Source organism: Mastomys coucha, unplaced genomic scaffold, assembly GCF_008632895.1.
Source record: "Mastomys coucha isolate ucsf_1 unplaced genomic scaffold, UCSF_Mcou_1 pScaffold15, whole genome shotgun sequence".
NCBI lineage: Eukaryota > Metazoa > Chordata > Mammalia > Rodentia > Muridae > Mastomys > Mastomys coucha.
In genome coordinates this window covers 91,870,300-91,881,061 of record NW_022196897.1, presented here as the reverse complement: position 1 = coordinate 91,881,061, position 10,762 = coordinate 91,870,300, and the positions used below count along the sequence as shown (strand labels likewise).

The 10,762-nt window shown below is 41.2% G+C and overlaps 1 protein-coding gene across 5 annotated transcripts in view; it reads right to left on the bottom strand.

Annotated features, from left to right (window-relative positions):
• The window catches only part of LOC116090599 (doublecortin domain-containing protein 1-like), a 191,159-nt gene that overhangs the window by 57,426 nt on the left and 122,971 nt on the right, over positions 1 to 10,762 (bottom strand). For all 5 annotated transcript variants that reach the window (XM_031371256.1, XM_031371258.1, XM_031371259.1 and 2 more), the window contains 4 exons: positions 8,745 to 8,837; positions 5,224 to 5,323; positions 2,129 to 2,264; positions 194 to 353 (listed from right to left, as the gene is read on the bottom strand). In XM_031371256.1, coding sequence (XP_031227116.1) covers positions 194 to 353; positions 2,129 to 2,264; positions 5,224 to 5,323; positions 8,745 to 8,837 — 489 coding nt within the window. The remainder of the gene's footprint in view (positions 1 to 193; positions 354 to 2,128; positions 2,265 to 5,223; positions 5,324 to 8,744; positions 8,838 to 10,762) is intronic.

The window sequence follows — 10,762 nt, the reverse complement described above, 5'->3', positions numbered from 1 at the left end:
ATATTTTTGCCCCAAGCCTCCTTCTTTTCCCAATCTAGTAATCTTTTTTTGTGATGGTGGCCTAAATACTGTGTCTTCAAGTGAGCAAGTTTCAGAAAATTCTCTGAGTTCCCTGCTGGGCTCCACATTACCGCAGGTGGATGGGATGCTGTCACAGAGCCCTGGTCCCTTTCGGGCCACAGTGATTACTTACAGAGTCTCTCTGGGAGCATCTCCTGTTATTAAAGCAGCATTTTTTATCTTCCTCCCCTCTGGTCCTTTCACTTGTTTCTCCTCTTTAAAATCTACTACAGGTTTATTCACAGCAAGCTTGCCCCCGCACACAAGGTCACTTTGGACTTCTAAAACAAGAGCTGAGAAGAAATTAAACAAATTGCAAAGACATATTATTTATGATCATAGAGCACTGGAAATTTTAAATACATATTCACACAAGTGTAAAACATCCAGCCACTGGGTGTTCCTTAAACCAAAAGATTGGACTTTGTTTAACAGGATGCTTGCCAATTCTTTTCCCTCAAGATAATGTTAGACAAAAGTACTAGCCAGGCAGTGGTGGTACACGCCTTTAATCCCAGCACTTGGGAGGCAGAGGCAGGCGGATTTCTGAGTTCGAGGCCAGCTTGGTCTACAGAGTGAGTTCCAGGACAGCCAGGGCTATACAGAGAAACCCTGTCTAAAAAAAAAAAAAAGTACTAATAATAGGCATTTCTGGGTTTAATTTAATTATTATCTATTCTAATTATTCAAATAAGCTATATGATATACGTCTTTAGATTGTTCTCTGGGGCTCAATCATGAAATTCAATAATGTGAAAGATATATGTAGAACCTTGGTGTTGAACACACATGTGGAGTTATGGCTTTTTCTTACTCTGATAAGAGAAAAAGGGATCTCACAAGGAAAAGTGAGATGGTAGAGAGAAAAGGGAAAGTACAAAGAAAGAAGTGGGGGTGGGGGTTGGCAGGCAGAAGCCAAGTGTATGTTGTTGCTCTGAAATCATCCATCTTGGTTTATTTTTTTAGACAGGGCTTCCCTCTATGTCTGGGACTCACTGATAAGGCGAATCTAGCTGGTCAGTTGTCTGTGCCTCCCCAGTGCCGGGAGCACAGGTTCTTGCCATAACACTTGACTGCTCACAAGAGTACTAGCAATCATTCCCAGTGGCTAGCAGTTTGCTGACTGGGCTTTCTGTCCAAATGCCAATGACAGTTTTTGACATTCAAACATCACACTATCCTAAGATGACAACGATTAAGTCAGGAAATACAGAACCGATGCAGTTTTTCACAAGCCTTTCCCTCCCACTTAGTGTACAAAGAGTTTGAGTTCAGTGTTGACCTGTGGGGACAGAGGTAAAAGTAATCCTAGTTTCCCATATTGGTCTCACTGTGGAAACTCTGGGGAAACATCAGGACTCTGTGGCATGATCTCTCATGGCTCCATGCATATGGGCTTGGCTTCCTGAAGGTAAAGCTATGACCTATGATTTGCCAAAATGCTTTCTGTAAACTTCCTAAATTAAGTAAGGGTGAGAAGGCTCTCTAGTCAAGATTTCAGAGGTAACCCAGAGGCCACTACCTGGCTTCAGACAGCAAGACAGAGCAGGAAGCAGGCTTAGCCAGGCAGGAAGCACAGAAGCCACTCAAAATACTATCTGGGCCAAATGAATGAATGTAAGTCACCCCAGACATAGACTCCAGCCTGGGAGCTCAGACACAAGAGGATCTACATCCTAAGTTTTTTCCTCTCAGCCAATTGGGGCTCTGCAGACTGACAAGTCCTAAAGACTGCCCCCCTCCAAGAGATTGATTACATAAACAGATGGTACAACATTAAAACGTGATTGGACACTTAATCCTTTCTCCTTAATGAGAATGCATGGGGCTCACAGACAGCTATCTATCTGTAAAAGATAAAAGAGATTTGGTTGAGTTTTTTAAAAATCTCTTTGTTCTTCCAAAGTATATTAGGTAACAAAATATGCAATCTTGTTAAATATACTTTAATAAATGAGGCTAAAGAGCTAAACAGCAAGATGCCTGTTTGAATAAACATGATTTTTAAATATAAGACAATATTATCAGGTATGTTAGGACATCAAAGTAAGATAACTTCAAAGCTTACCTTCCACCTTGCGCATGCTGCAAAAGGTTTTAATCTTGGAAATGTCAAACTCCAGGTTCCTTAGGAAGACTTGCTTCCTTTGTTGAGCAATGGAGAGGTCAGGATTGATCCAGTGTTCTCCACATGAAACATATACCTATCAAAGACAGGAGTCTGGGATATGGTGTGTGAGGGGTTGAGGCCACATTATTTGAAACACCTCCAAATAGATTGCAGCAATTGAAATAGCTTACAATGGAAGAATGGCCAAAGTAGAGTGTCATGGAATACCACCCAGTAATGAAAAAGATGGAACTGCTGAGAAAGGCACCAGTTCTGCAGGGTACATGGAGGGAGGCAAAGCCCTAACTCCATGCATTGTCAGACCCTAGGCCTCCTCCTTGCTTGCCAGTGGATGCTAACCTTTCATACAACAGCCTTTTTGCAACTCCTATTGGACTGTAGTCACTTACAAATAAATAGGTTTTCAAATAAGTTTTCTTATTTGAGGGAATGGAAGAGAGGAAAGAAGGAAGGACTGAAATGTAGGTGTAGTCAAACACTGCCAAACTGTGACAGTGGCCGATGTGGGCTGAGGGTTCTCTCAGTAAATACAGCTTTACTGGGAAAGAGGCTTGCCCGTTTGTTTGCATGCAGTTAGCTGCTGGTGTTTCAGTGGAGACCACACAGATCACCACACCCCAAGATCTTCACTAACTGCCCCTTCCTGGAAAAAAAAATCAAGATTCCCCTGCATAAATGGACTTGTAGTATTATATAAACAACAAAATATTAATGTAGGCTAGAGACATGACTTGCAGTTAAGAACATTTACCACTCTTGCAGGGCTAGGATTCCTGTATCCACATTGGGTGCTTGTCACCACTTGTAAATTAGCCCAAGGAGATACAACACACTCTAATGGATTCCAGAGGCACTTCACAGATGCGTCCAAATCCACACAGAGACTACACACACACACACACACACACACACACACACACACACACACACTGCTAAATCCTTTTTTGCTATTTGTATGTACATGCCTTTAAGGTAACCAATAAGGGGCTCACCCCTGGGAGAGGCTAGTTCTCCCTCTCACAGCACTCGTTAGTTGCCTCAAGTTCTTTGGCCAGCTCTAGGATCCCATGAAAATGTTCTCCTTCAATGTTAACATGTCAATTGATACTGCCTTTGCTCTGATCTTGTTTATGCATATATACACAAACACACATATTTGTATGTAACAGTAATTATAGAGAGAATGTCTTATAAGCAACATCTGTCAATAAAAAAGCCGATGGTCAATGAGCTGAAGCAGGAAATTGGAGGTGGAACACTGTCAGAAAGAGAGGATTCTGGGAAATAGTCAGAGGCACAGGCGATTCAACTGGGAACCGAGGTCTGAGACATGGGAGCTGAGAAGAGGTAACCAGCCATACAGAGGAACTCACAGTAGAATAATGGGGAGATGATGTAAACCAACAGGAGATTCGCTCTGGACCTGGTTGCATGAAGCTGAGGAGACGTAACTAACCTTGTGGAAGACACAGCGTAGTGCGAAGGGATTAAATAAGTTACGAGCTGGTTGGAGAATGAGCTCAAGCTTGTGACAAGTCTGAAGAGACGCCCAGCTCCACCTCTTACGTCATCATGCGCGTACCTAGCTCCTTACGTGAGGATGCAAGAGAGCCCCTCTTAGATCCTCCTTTCTTGAGGAACAGGCCTCCCATTCTCCCACAGACACTAAGTCAAACAATTGGTCCCATTACAATCTTCACCCTTGCAGGTTGATGAATTAAACACTGCTGAGTACTCCCTACTCCACTGCGACTTTCTCACACCCTGTGTCCTGTGTCCTGGTACCTCCTCTATACTTATCTTTAGGCCACATTCATCTTTTGTTTATTGTGTATTTTTAGCCCACCCAGAATTTCACCTGGAAAAAAATAGAGCCCTGAGTAACCCCAGCATTACGTACAATCAGAAACACCAAAGACAAACAAAAGCTTTTAGCAGTGATGGGATTCAGATTCCACAGAAAGCCTTCCAAAGCCAGCGAGCAAGGACTCTACCCGCTGCCTCTCGTGTGGCTCACTGTATGCATGCCCTGCTCAGGCTGTGCAGCTTTCGGACACTCAGACTTCAGAGCACGAGCAACGCTCTTGGTTTTATTTTGCTTTGGTCTTGTGTTCCTGTGTGCATGTGGGTGTGCTTGTGTGTGCTTGTGTGTGTGTGTGTGTGTGCATGTGCGTGTGTGTGTGTGTGTGTGTGCGCGCGCGTATGCATGTGTGTGATGGTTTTTCTTGAGATAATTTTTCCCTATATAGACCAGGCTGGCTTAGAACTCACTTGATAGCCAACATCTACCTTGACCTCACAACAAGCTTCATGTCTTAGACTCTCAGTGTACGGAGGTTATAGGCACAAACCACCGTGCCCAGCTTCAAGATTTGGTAATATATCATGAGCTTTGTTCTTTGTTCAAAGAGCTTCGAGCATCAGTAAGGGAAAGCAATGCTTTTGCCTAAGCTAATATCTCTAATTTCGTAAATGGAAGGAAAGATTAGGCTGTGTATGATCTTCCATTTCTCAGCCCACTCTAGGCTCCAAATAGAGTTTAAAACAAAAGCAAACAACCAAAGGCATATTTATTTGATGTTGAAGTGGGCATACAGTGAAGAAAGTTATAAAAGCTTATTTTTAACTGAGAAAGTCAGAAAATTAGTCATTTAGTAAAGAAACAATTAAATATCTAAATTGTATAGACTCCAAAAGGATTCAAGGGTCTAATCCTTCAGCAACAGAGGTAGAAATCAGAAGTGAATAATTAGCCTGCCTTAGGTTCTGTGGTGGAGAAAAGGGTATCTTTTAAAAGAGGTGCAATAAACATATATTTATTTATCTATCATATTCAGTCATGTAGGCCTGGCCCACTGTCTAGGAAGGCAGCAATGCTATTACTAGCATTGCTTTTGATGACTGACTCCTTCATGAGAATTCTAGAAAGAGAATGAATACAAACGGCAAGCACAGAAGCCTCTCATTCCAGGGTATTTTCCTTTGCTTTTGCTCACTTATTCAATTTCTAGTTCCACACACCCCTCAGTTACCAGGTCATCTCTCTGTAGGTCTTTCAGGGAGAAATGTTCCTTCCCTTTTTCACTGAAAAGTCTCCGAGCAGCAGAAGGTAAATTCAAAATTTTGGTGCACCTGTAATAAGAGACATATAAATTGATTCTGCATACAAAAAGCTTCCAGTAGTAAGGTAAGAGAGAAGAAGAAACCAAGGCCTGGCCATTAGTGATTACTCAAGAATAGGGCCCTGGAATCAATGTGACCTTTTAACTCTCAGTTCCTGTCTCTGGTTTGTGGAGTTAAGAAATTTAACTTTGGGCTGGTGAGATGGCTCAGTGGGTAAGAGCACTGACCGCTCTCCCGAAGGTCATGAGTTCAAATCCCAGCAACCACATGGTGGCTCACAACTACCTGTAATGAGATCTGACGCCCTCTTCTGGTGTGTCTGAAGATAGCTACTGTATACTTATTCATAATAATAAATAAATCTAAAAAAAAAAAAAAGAAATTTAACCTTTTACTCATGTTCTTTCTTCTACCTAAAATATATATTTTTCTTTCTCAGCTGAAGTTCTATGCTTTCTCCAAAGAAGCCAAAGCTACACCTTCACCAAGCAGTTCTTCATTTCCCTCCCCCAGGAAGTGACTGCAGCAAGATTTGTTTTTGTTTTTTTTTGGCCTGGTTAAGCACTATTATTGATTCCCCCCACACTCAGTTACACACAATATTTTGTGGGTACTGAGATGAATGACATAGATTTTGGACTCGAGATCTCTCTCTAGACATCTCTCTAGCCAGGAGTGAAGACAGGTCATCAGTGGACTCTCAACATGATGCAGCTGGTACTGTTGTAAGCAATGACCAGTGCATTTTAAGAACACAGGAGTATAGTGAATTCTTTCCTGGAGGGGAGGGAGTGGTTATCTAAGAAAATGGCATGATGTTGGCTTGGACTTGAAGGCATGAAGAGGAGTTCACCAAGATCAGGACACAGGTGCTATGAAGAGGGGAAGGGGAAAGACTTTGACTGGAGATGGGGGAGAATAACATAGAAGCAAAAAGGAAGAGAAGTGTGAAAAAAGGCCATGAGGAAAACATTCTTTTATAAGTTTTTTTAAAGACACAGATGTACATACACTTGAACATTTAGGCATTTCTATAGTTCAAATGTAATCATACTATGTGAGGTAATGTTTTTCCCAGAAGACAGATTATCTAACTAAAACTTTGTTACATTGGAAAACTATCTAACAAAACTTTGCCACATTGGAAACTTCTTTTCAAGTTGTTGGTCAAGAGTTTCTGAGAAACACCTACAATAGTATAGGCTATTGCCTTTGCCCTTGGTGGCCTCCAAAATTTAAAGATAAGCTCCAGTTGCAGAAGACACCACACAGTTCTTCAGACACAGAACTTGGAGGAATCAAGCTGTAACTAGCATGGAAGCTTCCTCCTGAGGTCTAGCTCTTCTAATATCAGAAGGTATGATGCAAAGTGTCAACAGTTCTCCCAACTATAAAGCCTTGGCTACAACAAATGACTGGCTAGTAAAATACCTCCAAAGGCAACTGTTTAATTGGAATTAAGGCCTGCCCAATAGGAGGGGATGACATGCCTAGTATTGTAAACCTAACTAACCTCCCATGGCTGGAGAGGTCATGAACCTTAGAGAAGAACTCACTACTTGCATTTTTCTAAAACAATATAATTTATAACTGTATTCTAAGTACTATACCTCATACATAAGGAAGTGTAGTGCCCCCCCCCCCACTGGAAAGCCCTTTTTTTCAACAGCAGACAGAGGCTACTACAGAGATCCATATTGGTAAAAATGCAGACTGTAAGTGACCGTGGGGTGTCTAGCCCAGATAATAGCCGTACAACACAATCTGTGGCTCAGAAAATACCATGGAGGAGGGACAGGATGCCTGTTAAGATGTCGTCTAGACATGACCATGATTCTGCATTCACGAAATATCGACAGTATGGTTGCTTAAACCATACCTGCATAATGAATGACTACACCAATTAACATGTCAACATGGATGTGAGAAACTCCAGAAGATCTCTAGATGAAGAGTTATTGGCAATCCATGGCTGCTGAGAGTTTTCTCCAGAGATGAGCCCCATGGACAGGCTATCCAATCATAAGTTTAGTCATCACTAAACACATGTTCACCTGAAAAATACTAAAGGGACTCAGCAGGTGTTTGTGTGTGTGTGTGTGTGTGTGTGTGTGTGTGTGTGTGTGTGTGTGTATAACAAGAATAATTATAGAAGAAGAAAGGTCATGAGAAGAGAAATTAGGAGGAGAAGGAAGGTGGAAATGAAATGCTAAAGAAAACATTGAAATTGAAAATATAATAGAAATGTTGAGGCTAGACCTGAGTGTTTGAATGGGTTGAGGGATCTGGTGAACCTGGAGAGAAGACAGGAGAAGCTTGAAAGTATTCGGGATTTTGGAATAACAAACCCGAGTTCCCATTCATGGACAGCAGGAGGCCACTGAAGGTATTGGAGAACAGGTGTGTAACCCTTAGCCCTACCTTAGCCCTACGGAAGGAGAAATAGTGCTAACAGAAGTGCCGGTCCAGTTCCTAAACAGTGTGGTTTGGGTGAAGAAGGTCTTGCACATTGCTGATGCTAGTATGGACCACTGTGTAAGTTAGAGATGACTCTGTGCTTCTTAGCAAGACTCAGATGAGCAACATTTCTAACTCCTGTTTTCTACCTCGGCTTGCAGCAATTAAGCAGATAAGGAGACCAGTTATTTCTTTGAGGGGGATCTTGAAAAGAAATAAGCCAGTAAGAAGTAAATCATCTTATAATCAAGTTGATGGACTGGTGGATACTGAGTGAGCTCCCTCACTCAGACGGCTGGTGGGATCGCCCTGCTTCTGTTTGACTGATACCAAAAGAGCTACTCTAATGCCATCTCATTTCCCTGGGCATCTGTGAGCTTACAATGCTGCCCATAGTATACCATCTTCTGGTCCCTCACTCATAGTTTTCTAGAGTGAATGTTCGCCTGTGAGAACAAGTTGCTTTAGGACAGTTGGATCACAGAGGAGGTGTCGGTAGCTAATTAATCTTCCTTTATCCTTTTCCCTGTTCTGGATTCAGTGTTTAATTTGGCCCTTCTGGGAAGGTTGTGGAGGGCTAAGGTAAAGAGTTTTCTGTGCACTCCTCTTACTAGATCCATGCTAGCCAACATCAAAGCACCAAGCAGAAAATAACTGGTTTCTAAAATCTAATAATGAATGTGTCTTCTGCAGGCAGATTATCTACAGCCAAATGCCAGGCCTCTTTTATTCTTGTTTCTGGAATTTCCAATTGAATTTTGAGTGCAGATTGTATAGCTTTGACTTCCTATCACATCACAGATAAACACACACACACACACACACACACACACACACATGCATATGATCAAATTGTTTATAGTCACCGTATTTACAACTTTATAAAGAAATGTTTTGAGTGCTATCTGGTAAGTGCAACTACTCAAGCATTCACACACAAAACACCTTTGCATTTCAAAGAGTAAACATTTACCTCTCCAAAAGGTGGTGAAATTCCATCTGGCTTCTTTCTGTTTCAGAATAGTTCATGGCACGGCTTTTCTCTTTCCTTTCAGCATTAACATTTCTGAAACAAATAATTGGAGACACATTCGTGGTACTTGACATTTGATTGGCTGCAACTTGTCTTGACAACATAACTTAACATGTGGACAAGTGGTAAGACTTTAACTTATCACCGTTGGCTCTGAGTAATCTGCCTTCCTTTAAAAGAAAAAATTTTGAGCCGGGCGGTGGTGGCACATGCCTTTAATCCAGCACTTGGGAGGCAGATTTCTGAGTTCAAGGCCAACCTGGTCTACAGAGTAAGTTCCAGGACAGCCAGGGCTATACAGAGAAACCCTGTCTCGAGACATCACCCCCCCCCCCAAAAAAAAAGATAAAATTTCAAAATTTACCATAATTAAATATTAAAGCTCACATTTCATAATTAAGTACAAAAATCATAATGTATACTGAATGGTAGGGCATATTAAATATGTATTCTCTGAGGGATTTATGTAAGAAAATCTACCTGCATTAATTCGTTCTTTTTCCTCACAGTGCTAAACACTTTGAAATGTAAATTTACTTACCTGGAAAAAACCTCAGATTGTTGAGGCTTGCCCCTCTAGCATAGCTGTACCCATTTTGTTCCATGTCTACCAGCTATTTCATATTGATGCTATAGTATGTCTGTCAATCATTGACACAGAAAAATAACTTGACTCAGAGCAGGGTCATGCTGAACACATAACCTATTATGTTCTGTATGTTATGAGGTTTGTTAATCTTATGAAATTCTGAAACCATAAGCTTCACTTAGGACCCATCAAATTAAAGGTCAGTATGACCTGCAATATCTAAAGCAGCTTGAGCCAGGGCCAACCACCAGGCAGTGCCTCTAGCACCTGTCTATGAGTTCATTGTGGGTCCTGCAGTTTTAGCCTTTGTAAGCTGGCACTGAGAAATATTTGGGGTTGATAGTTTTCAGAACTATGGTCCCCAATCGATAAGTCTTGGGATCTTGGGATGTGTGTTCAGTAAACTATCCCAGTCTGACTGAGATTGGCATCCATGTGGTTTGTGAGGCGACTCATGGGCCTTAACAAGAGATGACATAAATTTTCCCTGTAATATTTTGTTTACTTCCACTATGAATCTATACTTAAACAAATTTTGAACAATGATGATCAGAATAAGATTTATTGATTTGAATATACCTTCATTCCAATTTTCAAGTCAGTGAACATTTTTCTGTGCAGTTTTAATGATGTATTTTAGGAAATGAAAAACAGATGAAATACAGTTAACCATTTATTTGTGAGCACTGCTTTGGCACCTACTGTAGGCCTTTAATGGTGACATTAAAGGAGCTCTCTAATGCTTTAATCTTTTATGTGACAGAGCAGGTAGCGCACATACTGAGTGAGGAAGCAACAGGACAGCCGGGGACCATGATACAGAGAGGCTGGCGCTGTCCTCTGGCTTTGTAGATTCTGGAACCAAGACCAACAGCAAACCCTCAAAACCATCGAGTTGCTGCATGGCTGAAGGATGAATTGTGACCAGAGCAGGATGGTGATAAAATGGATTTCTATCATTATTCTAGCATATATACAGGTGTGTGTATGTGTGTATATAAATGTGTGTATGTATGTATACAGTCACAATAGCTCAACTTTTTAAATAAAAATAAATAAATAAATAAATAAATAAATAAATAAATAAATAAATTTCATGTTAATGAAAGCAAAGTATTCCATGTGTTAGTAGAATCTTTTCTTCTGAAAAATATTTAGCTTGGGTCTCTTAAAGGAAGCACAATGATCTGTCCAACATTGGTATGCCATTAGACAGACTCCAATGTGTCCCTTCTGGAGACGGGCCACATGACCATTCTCTCAAGTTAGTTGGACCTTTTCTTGTTACTTTGTTTTATTAATTTATTCATCCACTTTACATCCTGATTGAAGCACCCCTCTCAGTCCCCCATACACACAGTCCCTCCCC